The sequence below is a fragment of the Phocoena phocoena genome, chromosome 8 (assembly GCF_963924675.1).
Source record: "Phocoena phocoena chromosome 8, mPhoPho1.1, whole genome shotgun sequence".
In the NCBI taxonomy this organism is placed as follows: Eukaryota; Metazoa; Chordata; class Mammalia; order Artiodactyla; family Phocoenidae; genus Phocoena; species Phocoena phocoena.
This window is the reverse complement of record NC_089226.1, coordinates 18,978,903-18,995,904: the sequence shown is the minus strand read 5'-3', so window position 1 is coordinate 18,995,904 and position 17,002 is coordinate 18,978,903. Positions and strand designations below refer to the sequence as shown.

General features: G+C 39.7%; 1 protein-coding gene across 1 annotated transcript in view; it reads right to left on the bottom strand.

Annotated features, from left to right (window-relative positions):
• Positions 1-5,671: 5,671 nt before the first annotated feature.
• ZW10 (zw10 kinetochore protein) overlaps positions 5,672-17,002 on the bottom strand; it is a 32,561-nt gene continuing 21,230 nt past the window's right edge. The window contains exons 10-16 of the mRNA XM_065882747.1: positions 15,979-16,217; positions 13,852-13,923; positions 11,610-11,779; positions 10,641-10,771; positions 9,940-10,071; positions 8,963-9,165; positions 5,672-6,272 (exon numbers count right to left, since the gene is read on the bottom strand). Of these exons, the coding sequence (XP_065738819.1) occupies positions 6,152-6,272; positions 8,963-9,165; positions 9,940-10,071; positions 10,641-10,771; positions 11,610-11,779; positions 13,852-13,923; positions 15,979-16,217 (1,068 nt within the window). The 3' untranslated portion in view covers positions 5,672-6,151. The remainder of the gene's footprint in view (positions 6,273-8,962; positions 9,166-9,939; positions 10,072-10,640; positions 10,772-11,609; positions 11,780-13,851; positions 13,924-15,978; positions 16,218-17,002) is intronic.

The window sequence follows — 17,002 nt, the reverse complement described above, 5'->3', positions numbered from 1 at the left end:
CACATGCCGCGGAGCGGCTGGATCCGTGAGCCATGGCCGCTGAGCCTGCACGTCCGGAGCCTGTGCTCCGCAACGGGAGAGGCCACAACAGTGAGAGGCCCGCGTACCGCAAAAAAAAAAAAAAAGACATCATACTATGAATGAAAGAGGACGGGTGTATTTCAAAACTGAAAATCTGACTATATAATAAATATGACAACACAATTAAAAAAACAGAAGTGTGGCTGCAAATGAAAACAAGTGATGGGTTCAACAAAAACAGGCCCTTCATAAGCAAAAATATAAGAATGGCCTGGACATGAAAAAATAGTGTCAGGAAGATCAAAGCCCAGAATACGATGAAGTTTATGAAAAACATTATCTCAAGGAATTTAGGGACACAGGGAAAGAGGATGATCAGTGAAAGAAAAGGAACAAAAAGGATTTGGCTATACTCGAAGTTGATAATGTGATGTTAAAAAAATGACACAAAGAGAACTGAACAACTCAAACACTATTTTGCTTCCCTGTTCCTATCAAGGAGAATTATCTTCCACCTGGAAAGGCTGGAACAAACATTTGAGAGGAAAATGAAAGCTAAGATAGGTGAAAAGATAGAAAAATAAAACCTGGATTTTAAATGAGTTCACAGTTCTACACTCAGGGGAATTATATCTCATGGGACTTAGAAACTTCAGATGTAATCACAAATCCAAGTTACATAGTCCTTGAGATGAGCAAGTGCCCCAGTTTTCAAAAAGGGGGCAAAAGACCTACTGCTACTTCAGACCAATGCGATTAAAGTTAATATTACAAAAGAAAAGATTACTAAATAGATAGAGGGTGAACAAGAAGTCCTAATTTTTTAGTTTTGAATAATAATAATGTAGATATGGATATGGCAAACAAACTAGAGTATGCATTTAGGAACAGAACTTAGTACTGAAATTAAGTGAAATTTATAACAAAGTTAACCTGACATACTTAATGCTATGCATAATTTTTATCATGCTGCATGGTAATCGAGCATAAATGGAGCCCTTCATGCACATGAAAATAATTAATATTCTTTTGAGGCAGCATTTCTAAAGTCAGAGAGTGGGGTTGGGAGACAGAAGCCAGCCAGCAGCTGCTCCACTCCCGATTCCACTCCTCCCAGACACCCCTTAGGGAAGGGGGTTGCTCTGCCTTAAACCAAGGCAGTCCCAGACTCCAGCCAACACCCAATAGCTGGAGCTGGGTCGCCATGTCTACTGGGATTCTCTGTGAGAGGAACCCAGGAGAATCTGATTCTAAGGGGGCGGGAGATATCCTCTCGAATGAAATAATCAGTAAGAGGAATCCTTTCCTGGGCAACTTTTTTTTTTTTAAAGAAGATGTTGGGGGTAGTAGTTTAGTAATTTATTTATTTTTGCTGTGTTGGGTCTTCGTTTCTGTGCGAGGGCTTTCTCTAGTTGCGGTGAGCGGGGGCCACTCTTCATCACGGTGCACGGGCCTCTGACTATCGCGGCCTCTCTTGTTGCGGAGCACAGGCTCCAGACGCGCAGGCTCAGTAGTTGTGGCTCACGGGCCTAGTTGCTCCGCGGCATGTGGGATCCCCCCAGCCCAGGGCTTGAACCCGTGTCCCCTGCATTGGCAGGCAGATTCTCAACCACTGCGCCACCAGGGAAGCCCCCTGGGCAACTTTTGAACACCCAGAAACCATGCGATTGGGTTAGCTGGAGCAAGTGGCTGAGCAGAGGGAAGGAGGATGCAAAGGGGAAGTGGCAGTGAGTCAGCTGTCAACTGCATTTAAGATGTTTGTTATTTGATACCCAGTGTTCAGGGGATGGGAGTGGAGTGGATGCAGGCTGAGCCTGAGTGGGGAACTGAGGTTGGGGAAAAAGGGAGGGAGGCGGGCAGCTAGAGGACAACTCCTGCCCGCAGAGGAGAGGGGGGATGACAGGGGCTGAAAGAGAGATGGAAAAAGAGAAAGCTTCGCAAGAAACAACATTCAGACTTTTCACAGGAATGAGCCCTGGATTTAAAATGATATGCTGTCTGGCATTTGCTTCAACAGTTCAGTGTGTGTTTGCGGGAGCAATGGGGCGGAGGTGAGCGGGGGGCACAGATGAAACAAGATTGGCTGTATGACCACAATTGCTGAAGATGGGTGGTGGGTACCTAGGGGTTCACCACGCTATTTTCTCTTCTTTTACACATTTCCTTTTTTTTTTTTTCTAAGCTACTAGTTTCCCATCTGACTCAGAGTAAAAAAAAACCAAAATCCTTCTAATGGCCTACACAATCTTGCCCCCTCCTCTCCTGTTATATCTCTCACCACCTTTCCTCCTCCTCTCTCCCTCGTTCTCCGCTATTCCTTCACCAGACACACTCCTCCCACCTTAGGGCTTTGCAAGGGCTGGTCTCTCTGCTCAGAGTTGTCTGCACCCAGACATCCACATGGCTTACCCACTGTCTCGGGGAGGTGTCCTCTGACCATCCCATTCAGAATGTCAGCTCACTCCCCTTTCCTCCAGCCCTGGAATTCCAGAGAAGTTCAGATTTATCACCCTATGTTTATTTTTTCCATACACTTAAAATCTTCAGACATACTATCTAATTTACTTACTTCATGTTTATTATCTGTCTTTAGCACCAGAATTTAAATCACCAGAGAAAAATAATTTTTGTGGGTTTTTTTTTTTGTGGGGGGGGAGGTTGTTGAGTGACTGGAACAATGCCTGGCACCCAATAAATGTAAGTAGAATAAACGTAGGAAGTTTTAGAACCACTTACAAAGCTGAGACAAGGGAGGGAGAAGGTGTCTTCGGCCCTGGTACTAGTGCCTACTTCAACAGCAGGAGTAGCTAAGACCCATCCACTCCCACCTCGCTCCCTCGCACTACGCAAGAAATCTGGGGCACCCGATTGCTGAGGAGTGCAGAACTTATACATAGCTCCTCAGAATCATTGCCCTCCTCCCCAAACTTGAGGCAGAGATTTCATAACATGGTTTTGAGACATCTAAGCCTAGCTCCAGTTATGTCACGTGACATCACAAACTTCTCAACCAAACTCCTCATGACAAGGAGAGGAATTTCTGTCTGAACCATATAATTGAAAAAGTTCTCAAAATTGGGGCTTTGTAACTTTCAGGAAACTTTAGGCTTTAGCTAAATGCCTATTTTTAGGAGGAAGTTATCACAAAACCAATGTTCAAAATCAGTTCCATGATTAGGAAGAACGTGGGCATCAAAACCCAATTTAAAAAGGCTACTTTGTGCCAAGACTTTTTACATGGGAGGCAATTTCCAAAAGCCTTATTCCTTCCTGAATTTACAGCTACCTCCTTCACTAAGAAGTCACTCCTATACATGCCTTCATTTCTCCGTGGCACAAACTAGCTGTGGAGCTTGGGCAAACTACTCCTTTGGGCCAGTTTTCTTATAACAAAAACACCCCCAGAGGATGTGTGTGTACCTCTCAGAACTTTCAGAAGATAGACATAAACAATAGAATGAAACCCCACAAAAGGCTGGGAGTCGTTGCCTTAAGTGATAGCATGAGTATTTGCAGGCATGGGAAGAGGATTATCCGTATCCTTTTTAACAATGTTATTAACCAAAGAAAATACTGTTTGATCTATTCACAAGTGATAGTTCAGTGATATGTCACCGTTTATAATATAGATGCATGCGGAGTCTGGATGACCCTCCTGGGCTGATCAAGGCCAGAATGTAAGCCCAGGGTAAAATGGACAGGCTCCCTGCTTCCATTTCCACAGACTAGGCCTACATGCCTTGTACTGCTCCCAGGCCTGAGGAAAGTTGCCATCTGGAGGATCCCCATTTCAGAGAGAAATCCAGTGCAAAACTGACCATGAATGGGTCTCCAACAATTCAGGATCCACAATGTAACAGCAGCCACTATCAAGTCACCTAAGGGATTTAGGTTCTTTTTAACAAAAACTTTCCTTTTTACTAATATCTTGGGGACCCTTTCTGGAATTTCATTTCCCAGTCATTTGTATAGTTCTGGGTGTAATTTGGGAAGAGGTTTCTTTCCGTTGGCCTACAGATCCACTGAATGAGTCAAGCCTCGTAAGTTTCCCTTACTCACATAATCCGCACGTGCTTTCTAGAGGAAGCAGGCTCCCCTCCCGTTCCGTCTCAGGTTCCCTATCTGAATAGGTACCTTCAAGGTCCCTGCAAGAGCTGCCAGACCCAACTCCCATGTTGCTAAGCCAGATGGCTCGTCCCTAACCAGAACGAATATCCACTTAACCACCAGCTGTCAATTGCCTTGGCCAGGGAAGAGGATGGAGTCCGCCCACTCTGTGTGCCGCGACATACAAACTATTCATCAGAGGAAGGAGTCCCGAGGGATGGAGTCTACAGGGCCTCAGAAGAACTATGATGCAGTTTTCTGTGCTAATGGGGGAAGGGAAGGAGAGAGGAGTGTGCTTTTCAGTTACAAGAGATCCCACCCCCCAATTGCTCTACCTGTCAAGCAACAGGAATAGCTTCTATGAACAGAAGAAATATGCTATGTGTGTAACAGTCCTGCAGGGCATTTAGTTCAGTTCTGTTCTTCGTTCCCCATCCCCTCAATTGCTGAAAAAAGAATGCTAGCTGAAATGGTGTGGATTTTCCAAAACAGGTATTTTCTTCACCTGTGCAAAGGGTCCCTTCCCCCTCTCGAGAAAGATAACTACTTTGTTCTCAAAAAACTAAAGTTGGTTCAGGCAAGTCTTTTTTCTGTGCGTTCTCATAGTAGGATATGCTGAGTATACACAGACAGGTTGTCACTAACCACAGCTGAGTTCTCTTATAAAAAGAAACCAATCTTCTTTCTAATTCATTCTTCTATGACCCCTAAATAGGTAAAAGAAAAACTAAGCAACCAGAATGTAGGGGCTGAGCTCAAACTAAGAACAAGAAGGTGAAGGCGGAATGTGTGCCAGGGATCAGGGGTTGAAGCCTAAGGAAGCAGGCCCACTGTGCTGAAAACATCCTCCAGACAGCATCTCCTCCAAGGCACACAAAGATCGATCGCACTCTTTACCCTCTTTTCACAAGCGGAATTCCACATTTCAGGGTGAAGAGAAACAATCCAGAGTCCTACCGAGAATGATTTTAATAGAATATAAACCTCCAATGGCCGCAAAGAGTTAAAAACACAGAAAGTTGAGCTGAAGGATTACCCACATCCACCAAATAAAAGATTAGGCTACCGAACCCAGAGTTAGCATCTCATGGCACATACATACCGAAGGAACACTGACATTTAAAAGCTTTGCCATTTGATAAGGTACAGAAAACAGGGAATTTGAGAAGACAAAAAAAAAAAAAAAAATCCAACCAATAAAATAGAATTTAGTCCGGGAATTCCCTGGCAGTCCAGTGGTTAGGACTCCTTGCTTTCACTGCTGAGGGCCCAGGTTCAATCCCTGGTAGGAGAACTAAGATCCTGCAAGCCACGTGGCTCAGCCAGAAAAAATATATAATTTAGTTGAAATAGCAAAAAGTGCCAAAACTTTACACTGAAAGAAATGTTAAATTATCAGATAGTGTCATGAAGAAAGACGGTAAGTCATTGAGTCCTCTGTGAGGATCATAAATGTCGATAAAAAGAATGGCACAAAAGATAGGAAAACTTGACGGTCTCTTTTGTCAAAGTTCCCATGTTATTAAAGACACTCACCCTTAACTCTGAAAAGCATTATTTATTGGAAAGAAATATTGAAGGAAGTCTTCTTAATTCCTGCAAGATCAATTTATGGTTCCCTTGCCCTCCAAAATATATCTCCCATCTCTCACAAATTCTTTATCCTGACTCTTGGAATGATCTGGATTCCTTGATCCAAGGCCAGGGCTTATATTTTCAATGGATACAGTGCCCAGAGGGCCCTGGAAGCAACATGAAACAATGTCACCCTATAGTTTCTTATTAAGGGAGGGTGGCTAAAAAGTCAACAAATTGAGGTGCTTCATTTGACATCTGATCCTAACAACCAGTTCTTCAACAAAGCCTCATACAGGCCAGGAGGTAAGGCGTTCTTAGGTGAAATCAAGCTTCCATGATATATCAGTTCACCAAAACCAACAGGTGATTCCAAGAAGTCTTTAAAGACTAATAACACCAAGAAAGGAATCCACCTGCTCAAGACGGCTTTCTCAGGAAGATGGAGCTATTTAATCTTGGCAAGGGCAGCTGCTCTTCTTTCTGTGTTCTGGAACAAGGCACGAATTAAAGCTTTTACTTCACTGGAAGAGAACGCAGCTGCCAAGGGCCCTTTTCCATCTGCCCACCTGCAAAATGAAAAACACAATTTCTATTTCCTATTAAGTATAAGCCAGATTTTTAAATTGCGTATTTGATCCCAAGAGTGTATTTGTTTAAAATGGAAATAAAACAAGTTCTGGCATTCTTCCCCTTCTTTACGAATCTACCAGTCAGTATCTTTGACATCTTCTACTTCTTGGCTGCATTTTGGTAACAGCATAGACAGACGAAGAGCCCAAGTTAGGAAGATAAAACTGTTCTCCCTCATTCTATACTCACTAAGCCCGTTTGAACTTGACAATTACGACCACATCCTCACATGGTTATATAGAGTAATGGGATCTGTAACTACTTTAAAAAGTGAACCACAGGCAACACATTTTAACTGACAAAGGATAAGTATAAAAAATACATATGAAATCACAAACAACCCCATAGAATAAAGGGTAAAAAATATGAATAGCTCAGAGATACAGAGAACAAAGCAGTGGTTATCAGTGGGGAGGCGGAAGCGGGGAGGGGGAGTTTAGAGGTAGGGGACTAAGAGGTACAAACTATTGTGTATAAAATAAGCCCCAAGGCTATATTGTACAACAGGAAATATAGCCAATAATAACTATAAAGAGAGTGACTCACTATATCGTATGCCTGTAACTGAATAATACTGTGCATCAGCTATACTTCCAAAAGAAAAACACACAGAGTCCCGATCTAAAAAAATATAAACAGGCATTTTACAGTAGAAGAAAAATCATCACTACAAAGATGCTCAATGTCATTAGAACTTAGGGAAATACAAATTAAAATGACAACGAGCTACCATTTCACAGCAACTAGACTAGCAAAAATTTTAAAGTCTGATAATACCAAATACTGGTGAAAATGTGAAGCAACAGGATAAACCATGAAATATGCATCTATAAAATAAATACGTCACAGGCAGGGATGTAACATACACACGAGGAATATAGTCAATAATATTGTGACAACTTCGGTGATGGATGGTAACTGATCTTACTGCTGTGATCTTTTCATAATGTATAAAAATATCAAATCACTATGTTGTACACCTGAAACTAATATAATATTGTATGTTAATTATAACTCAGTTTTTTTTAAAAATTATGAAATATTTATATAATGGAATATGATACAGCAGTGAAAACGAACTGCAGCTACAGATACCTTCACGAAAGAATTTTCTGAACAAAAGAAGCAAGTTATAGAAGACTCCATTTAGGGATATGTGCAAATGTGGTAAAACTATAAAGAAAAGCAAGGAGATAAATAACACAAAATTCAAGATAGTGGTTACCCCTCTGGCGAGGACGATTTGGAAAAGGGTACCTAAGGGTCTTCAAAGGTAGCGGTAATATTTTTAAGCTGAGCAATAGGTACATGAACATTTATTTCACTCTTTTTCTTTAAACTGTGAATATATGTTATATATACTGTACTCTTTCACATGTATATTTTATAATTTTTAAATGTTTAAACTACACAACTGGAGATAGTTTCCTTGGTAAAAAAATTTTTCTCAATTAGTTATCATCCTTATATTTACTGAAATCTCTAGGAGGAAAAAAAATCTTCCTAGGCAGAAGAAAAGAAGCTGAGATATATCAGTATTGTAATTTTTCTCATAACGAAGAATTAACGATCATTCTTGGGTTGCAAGAGGGCCCTTTAACAGCCGAAAGAAAAATTCTTATCTGCTGCCCTCTGGAGTCTTACCTGAAGACATAACTCACTAAGGACTTGTAAATAACAAATGAATAAATCAAATTTTATACTAAATGTAGTTAGAGGTATTTTGATGTGATTTTTTTTTTCAAGCAAAAAATCTCATTTACCTTGTTTTAGAATGGATAGTATTTGCTGGGAACAACTCAGACACATCTAGGACAACTAGTCTAATGTAATTGGGCGTCTATAATAAACCAAGCCAAAGCAGACAGACAAGTAGCTATAGGGATGGATATGGACCTTAATGCCTATTCAGTGAGTTCCCTATACAAGGTATGCATGCGTGTTAAAAATATACCAAGACAATAATAAAAGCGTCCAAGGATGTATAACTAGCCCACATCTATCCAGCTTTTGCGTAGTATTAATGACCTTCACACACTCAGTATGATACAACATAGCATACAATTACAGAGCACAGCAACATTAACTGATGGTATTGAGAGAAAACATCATCTACTATATTTAAGAAAAGATGAATCCTTTCTACGTGTGTGGTGCTGAATCTCTAAAACTACTTTACTCCCTGTAGAAAAACTGCCGGTCAATCAAACAATGGTTTGATGCTGAATATCCTTACAGATAAAAGTCACTTCTCTGTTAACATATCAAAGCCAATCTTAAAATGCATCCACTGTTGATTAAAATGGGCAAGAATTTCCATCCAAGGTGCCAGATGGTTGTACTCCTTGTAAGTGCAAGAGGTACAAGATCATACGTACAGCATGACAAAACAACGTGCTCAAGACCAAAACAATAGAAACAAGAAGTCTTCACGCTATCAAATATGAGAAAATGGTCATGAGATCCACACTACGATAGACCATGCAAAGGCCCCACCTACTGCTACTCAATATGAAACTTTCTTGAGTAATATTAAGAAACAGAGAGAAGCACTGCTCTCAATGGCACTAATACTCGATTACAGCTGTGAAGAGATATATAAATCCTATAGAAGGATTTTACCCACCGATCCCCAATTTCTTGCAGGCTGGCTTGTAACATTATCATCAATTCTTTGAATGGCATCCATTTTGGCACGTAGACCGGAACCTCTTCTTGATATTTCTTGTTCTTGTTTTCTTCAGACAGAGGTGCAAATACTTGAGGTCCTTCATCCATCACTGTTTTGCATAAGGAATACAATCTATCACCATCTTCAGTAGAGATGTCCTGATTTTGCACAAAGGGAACACAACAGAACAGAATTGGGCCAGCTTAGCAGTAAGTAAAAAGCAGATCTTTGGTGTAAACTATTCAGGGGGTCAGCCACAGCAAGATGTTTTCCAACCAATTTAGCACACCTTACCAGACACTAGATTTCATCAGTTCTGACAACACTCCTAAAGCTAGAATGACACAAAATATGTTTCAACAGATTGTCGGTAATTCAGTTTGCCTGCATGAAAAAATCCATTTCTCCAATAGAATGTGGTGCAGTTTGCTGCAAAGCAGGGAGTGTTATCACAAGGGTTTAGCCAATCTATACTTCAGAGGTATCAGCCGGCAGAGTCCAGGCAACTTTCCTGTAGGATCACACGTGTGTGTTGGTAAAGTGGTACCTGCACAAGGCTGCATTTCACTTTACTAAATTATTTAGTTCACGTACACGTTAAGTATATATGACTTCATACTTTACATTTTGGGAGCACTGCCCCATTTCCAACTTCCTCATTCATAATTTACACAGATGCTAGATGGAGAAGCAGCATAATCTTGCTTTCTTGAACAGGTATGAAAGATAGAGATTAGCAACTCTCCAGCAAAACAGAATTAAGACGAAAGTGAAAAAAATAACAGTATAATGAGCTAGACATGAAACATGAACAATTTCTTCTACCATCTGTGTTGACTAAAGATGAGACTTCAACATCACTTCCTTAGGAAAGTGACAATCTGGAACAAGAACTGCATCTCAAGTCTGGTGAGACATCGAATGGCCCTTACCTCTAGGGCAGTGATTCTGCCAATGATCTCAGAAATTGTTGTACTGAGTAAAGTCCCCATAGCCTTGCAATATATGTTCACTGGCAGGACATCCTGCCACACAATTCCAAGTCTCTTCAGTTGGTGCAATACCTGTCAGAAGAATACAGATATTTACATGGAAGAGAGATTGTTACAACTCACATTTTTCTAGATTTACATTTATTGTGTGACTGCTTGTGTGTGTGTGTGTGTGTGTATGGGAGAAGAGGTGTTATATAACGGTGAGGTAAAGTAATCAAGAACATGTGCTTCTTGAAATTTCACCCTAGTGATATCTCTGCTAGATGAAAAACTGACTTATTCTGAGGATGGGAAAACTAGTAAAAAGATAAGTCACTTAGGAGAGAGAGGCATTTTTCTAAGATGAAAGCTAGTATTTCAAATTTCCCAAACCTAAGTTCATGGGTTAAATACTTGCTATGACAGACTTATTATTCCCATCACTAGTGGCTTGATGGGAAGATAGCTTCCTGTTGACTTGGTGGGGTAGGGGAAGGGAAAGATCGTATACAGGACTGTAAAGGTAGCCACATTTTCCAATGGGAGTTCTGGGGCATGAACTGAGCTACCTGTTACATACTCTTTGCTGCTTAAAAAAACAAGGTGGGGGAGCATCTAAAGGAAGAGTACAAATTCCAGAGGGAACAACAGCCTCCCACCTGTCGGACTGCTTTACTTGCTGCAGAATAATTGTCCTCATCGTCCATGTTTGAAAAGTTTCTAGCACTTGATAATCTTTCCAGAAGTTCTCCTTTCTGTGCCCGCATTTGGGCCAAAAAACACTCTGTCCCTATAATAAGAAAAGAGAATAAAGAATTCTAAAAGCTGTTCAATTACACAATGCAAAACCAGGGTGGAAGAGGAGACACAAGCATGAACCAAATATCAGATTCTGCCTATTTGAAAACAACTGCTTGTCAGATAACATCATAAGGTTGCCCTAAGGTTACTGGAAACATCACTGCTAATACATTAGCCGGTCCCTCCAAGCCCACCCTCAGGATAGTAAGTCTTTTCCAACAGTTTGTCCAGAGTCAGATAAGAAAAACTGCTTATACAGTAGAAGTAACTGCTTATTTTTCTGATATATCTACACCACCTAAGGGAAAAGTCAGGAATTGAAAAGCTAAGTAAATCATATAGGTTCTCTGCTTTTCTTAGGCTATCATTACTGACTTACTCCACATTTCTTTTGATTTTTAATAATCAGAAGTAAAGCTAAAGGAGGTATAAAAGAAGGGAGCTAGTTTGAGGTTTTGCAAAAGAATAAGCACTGTCATGAGTGAGCTCTTACCAACAACGCTGACAGAATGGTCACACTACATCTTAGTTATGTGTCACTCCACTGACATAACTCTGATCTGGTGAATTCACTGCACACCAGCAATGCAGTCTGGAACACTAATGTACCATGAAATCACGTCATGAAAAAGTAATGCTTTCAAAAGACTGCATTCACTTTACGAAACTAAATAACTGGGAACGCCTGCAAATTAAATGCCCTCCCACTTTCCAATACAGCTCAGGACCACCACCTAATTTCTAACTGCTGCATTCATAAATTACAAAGATACTAGTCTGATAAGCTGCGTTATCAATATGCTTCCTAAATTTAAAGGATCAGTTACCAAGTCTCCTGAAGCCAGGTACAAGATCCACAAAAGTAGTAGTGCCATCACGCAGAATGGGGGCAAGACGTAATCTGAACTGATGCCCGAGGGTCAGCAAGTGGTGAGCAATATACATACAGTTGTTGAGGTGAATGGCAGCCAACTGGGGCAGTTTTTGAAGGTTCTCCCTAGGTCAGGAGGAAGCGTAGGAAAAGAAAGAAATCTCCTGTTACTGAAGTTGGGGTTGATGAAAAGTTACCCTTTTAATGTATTTCTAGGTGCTAATCACTGTCTACTGTATAAATGCTGTACATAACAAGGCATAACCTCAGCACGCCCACTCAGTCACTGAGGTTGTTCTGCCTGCATGGGACCTTATCCTTTAAAACTATCCTGGTGATTAACAGAAAACAACAAGGGAATCAAGATGTTTACCTGTGTCAACTCTTTATACTAGAAACCTGGCATAGCTGTACATAATAATTCCCTTGAAATCTAACACTGATAAGTCTGTGGAAATACATGTTTGCTTCCCCTTTCTCCAAATCCCCATTTCATTCGTATAATGAAGCACTCAACTATTTTCTAATTCACTAGTTTTCAAAGCTGGCTACAGATTAGGGTCACCTGAGAAATTTTAATATAGAGACGCTTAGACTTCACCCCAAACAAATTAAATCACAACCTCTGAGTGAAGCCAGGGCATTTATATGTTTTAAGATCTTCCCATGTGATTTTAAATTTTCATAAAAGATTGAAAACCACTGCTCTAATTCTTCTGCACATATTAGTCTACCTACCCAGCTTGGGAAGAGATCTTGTCTTATACCTCTGCTACATATCCACTAGCAGTCATTCAATTAATACTTCCTAGTTTGCTGATTCAATGTCAGGCTAGAATATACAAAATTGGAAACTGACAATCTTAAGACAGTTGTCCTCACTTTGGGCTACACATCAGAATCACTGTAGGGCTTTAAAAAACAGAGATATGTTTAATCTTAAACCATACCTATAAATCAAAATCTCTAGGGGTAGGGCCTAAGCAAATATATTCTTCAAGGTCCATAAAAGAGTCTAAAATACTGCCAAAGCTGTGAACGCTAATCTAGAACGGTGGTTCTCAAAGTGTGGTCCCCTGACAAGCAACATCAGCATCACCTGGAAATTTGTTTAAAATTCTAGGCTTTACCCCAGCCCTACTGATCAGACACCTCAGGCATGGGATCCAGCAATCTGTAGTTTAACAAGGTTTCCTGGTGATTCTGATACACACTGAAGTTTATAAACCACTGGTCTAGCATAAAGTTCCCAGATCATACAGTGCGGAAAAAGAGGCAAATCTAACTCCACACCAGTGTGAAAAATGTTTCTAAGTGTGAAAACCCCTAAGCCAACTGTCTCTGAATCCCCAAGGACGTGGCTATTAACTGACCCGAAGATGTTTTTTTTCCTTTACCTAAGTAGGAAGTGAAATAAAAGTTTTAAGCCACGGCAAAGAGAATACAAATAAAAATAATGTTTACAATAAATAAGCTGTCTTTTAGAATAAAAACAATAACTGGCCCTACTTAAAAACATCTCAATTGTTCAAAAATCTGAACTAAAAAATACTACAAACAATAAACTGATTTTTTTCTTTGAAACCAGAGTCCTTGACTAAGGAATAGTTTTGTTGACATATTATTTAAAAAATGTGTAAAAGGTATCCAAAACACTTAATTTGGATAACAGAGAGAACTCCTGGAGGCTTAAAGTTATGAGTAACTTCTGAGATTAATATTAAGAGAAACCTTAAAAAACCAAGACATTAGGTAAATACAGCTTAAGATTGCTAAGAGCAGCTGATCGACAGTTAAATAGCAATCTCTTGTGGTATTAAGTCTGCAAAGCTATGAATGCCAAGGGAAAATGTGGGATGTTTACTGGATAGCAATATGGAGTGATGGATGACCTTTTGTTTTGTAACCAAATAAGGTGAGGCAGTTCTGCAAGTACCTACCATCAGTAACAGGGTAAAGTCCTTTTGAGTCTTTAAATCTGTGTCACCTACTATACTGCAAGATTACAGTACCCTTATTAATTTATTAATAAATGACCAATGTCCTTTAAACGTGTAATGTAAATGTTTACTGCATTTTATTGTGAATTTTAGTAACCAATTATCTTTGGTGGGAATATAAAATTACTGGTTTTAACCTGACTCACAAACATTTTAGATCTACAATATTACACAGAAGTCAGACACAGTGGCACATACTTGTGATATGTTGGTACAACATCATGGAACAAATGGAAGATATTCCTCACTGAGTAGAAAAGTTGAACAGCACTAAAAGGAAAACACAGTTTCAACAGAAATGCAGAAGGATATATTGGCAATGAGAAAAAAAATTCAAACTCAGTGCACCTGAAGGGAGAGTCAGCAGCAAAAACTACACCTGGAGAGAACAGATGCCTTGGTCACTGCTGAGAACACCATTCCTCTAGATGGCATAGATTCTCAGCGGTTATTCACTAACTAGACTACAGGTCTAAAAACCTGGACCCATTAATAATATTAAGAATAGCAGCATTCAACCCAAAGCCTCTTTTCCATTTGTCAGTTTGTGTTCTGCCAGTACCCAGAGTACCCCTTCAGTGACAAATGGAGCTAAGCCTCGAGCAAATGTCACCTCCTCACTGACACACTGTGCAAAGGGCAAGGTATCAATAAAGGCACTCACTGGTGCTGTCGGAACCAGCCTGCCTTTCAGCCTCCACCTTCCCTCCTTCTCACCCCAATGCAAGGAGATGAATCAACATTTCTAGGACAGAATCCAACCTCAAGTTTTCTTGCCCTTTAAATCTGGTCTTAGAACACCTAAAGATCATTATTAAAAAGCACTTAGGAAGAGCAAATATAAGGTTTGCGTAGCTTACTTCTACATAAGAATATTTTAAACTATGTACCTTGAATACATCACAGGAATTCCACAAATAACTTTTAAAAATTAGTCATGATCACTATACCCCAGAACACTGTTACAACTTGATTACTATGATACCTGACTAAATTATTTCATGTTATTTTTGTTGCATGTGTTGCTGTTTGAAGTTTGATAATAGGAAAAGTGAGTTGTTGTAATGTAGTTGTGTTTTTGTTTATCCTGTTAAAACTATTTTTTTGGTGGGAAGAATGTCCATAGACATTCAGTATACAAAAATATTGTTTGGTATTCTCTTAGGAAAAATTGCCTTGCATCCCTAACTTCTGCTCTGGTACATTTCAGGTGAATGCCATGTAATGAAATAGTCACTCCTATATTATTCTGCCAAAGGAGTGCTTAATTCCTTTTACATGTATTTTTCTTCCTACTTAGATTTAAAACTGGATGGACTTGTGAATATAATGATTCATTCAAGTCATGGAAGTATCTTAGTGAACATGTTCTTTCTAGAGCAGAATGAAATAAAGGGGTTAGTTTGTACATGGAGATAAAGACTGAAACTCCAGAAGCCCATCGGAAGACACAATTTAAGTCAAGCCCTAACTGAAACCGTTTTCTACTATGAGGATGAAAAGTAAAAATACTACTACACACAGATCCAAACTAAAGAGGCTTTTTAAAATCTGCTCTATAATCAATTTGGGCTACTGGCTACCATGGTCTCCTCAATTTATAAAGTTTAGGAGTATGGGAAGAGCCTACTAAACAAAAAGAGATTCAGTACAAATGTGCAAGTATATGGATTGAGTTTGGGTACCTTGAATACAATATTGATTAGAAGAGAGCTTCTTGAAAGGGAGAAATCAGAACTTTGGTGCATTCCATTCTTTTCCTTCTACCTTTGGCTACCCAATAAACTATTATTGCTTTAAAATTAACATTTAAAATGTCAATTAATTAGGGCCTAGATTTCAAAAGGTAAAATGAACGTTAAGCTAAAGGGCCAGAGCATGCTGAAACAGATGGTACAACTATCACTGAGACCACCACCACCAATACTGATAAACATCTGAGTATTAATTATTTCCCAGGTAGCATTCTAAGTTCTTCACAAGCACTTTCTCATGTAATATCATTGAAGTCAAATAAAGTTAAAAGTAAACAAAAATTAAAGGGCTTTTTGTTAAAAAGTGATTAACAATTTTTAATGTCAAACCCATTTGTCCATCCATACAATGCTTTTATTGCTCATACCTTGTTGTAAGACTGTATGTTATTGTAAATAAAAGTTAATTGTCAATACATACGTGTGTACTATACTTTTCTCTCGGGAAAAAAATATTAACGAATAAGATAAGAAAACCCAAAGAATTCCAGTTAATTTTCTTAATAAATGTCTAGTTTAGATATACATTTAACCGAGTCATTGCCATTTCCAGAGGACTCAGAACTCGTACCATTGATCGCTGCTAGTTGTTGCCTCCAGTAAAGTCTGATAGGCGAGTTCCATTAATTTCTTCACAGATTCACTGATGCGGCATGTGGGCAAAGAAAAGGAATGTTGGTCCAACGTATTTTCAGGCTCTAAATTCATCACTTCGTTGTACTGAGTCGTGGACACTTTCTGTACTTGCAGCTTGTCACCCTCAGCAGGACTAGGTAAATCTGGCACCCTTATCTTAGAAGCAGGAGTAACCTAAGGGTCAAATACAGAAGCAAAGAAAATGCACTGTCCGCAGAATAATCCAAGCGCAAGCGCACAGTGAGGAATAAGATACCAGCCGCTTCCATGACGATGAAGCTGCGGATCTACAGAATAATCAAAAGATTTGAGTAAACATGGCAGTACTTCAACGACTACTCAATCGTGGGTGAAAGCACGTCATGAGAAATAAGCAATCCCTTTACTGTGCCGTTCTTCTAGTTCTCCCGTGCACGCTCACTCTTGGTGGAAACAGCAACGCAGTGAAACTGGCCCAAGATTTTAGGTAAACGAAAGGACCTTCGAAAATCCTCTTTCTCGGATGAGACTATTAGATTAACACACACCAGTATGACTTGTGTTCCACTGTCATTAAACAAATTATTTCCCACCAGAAGCACGTGTTGGCTTACTCAAAGAAACAACACATTCAGGCTAGCTTATACTGCTCTTAAAAACAAACTTCCAAACAAAAACCAAAAAAAGCTTCCCTAACATTTATACAGAATGAAAATTCCCAAACTTGGTCAAGACTAAAGGAAAGAACACTAGGCTTCTACTTGGGAAACATCAGTGATATTTTCTACCCTAACTTTTAACAAAGTCATTTAACCTCTCTTGACCTCCTTTTCTCATTGTAATATGAAGAACTGCACTACAACAATGGCTTCCAAACCTTGCTTCTCGAAGATGCCTCAGGGACCAATAAAAGGAGAGGTCAAGCAGGTGGAAGCAGCAGGGTCCCACTGCAAGAAGAGCAGCTCTGCTCTGCACATACT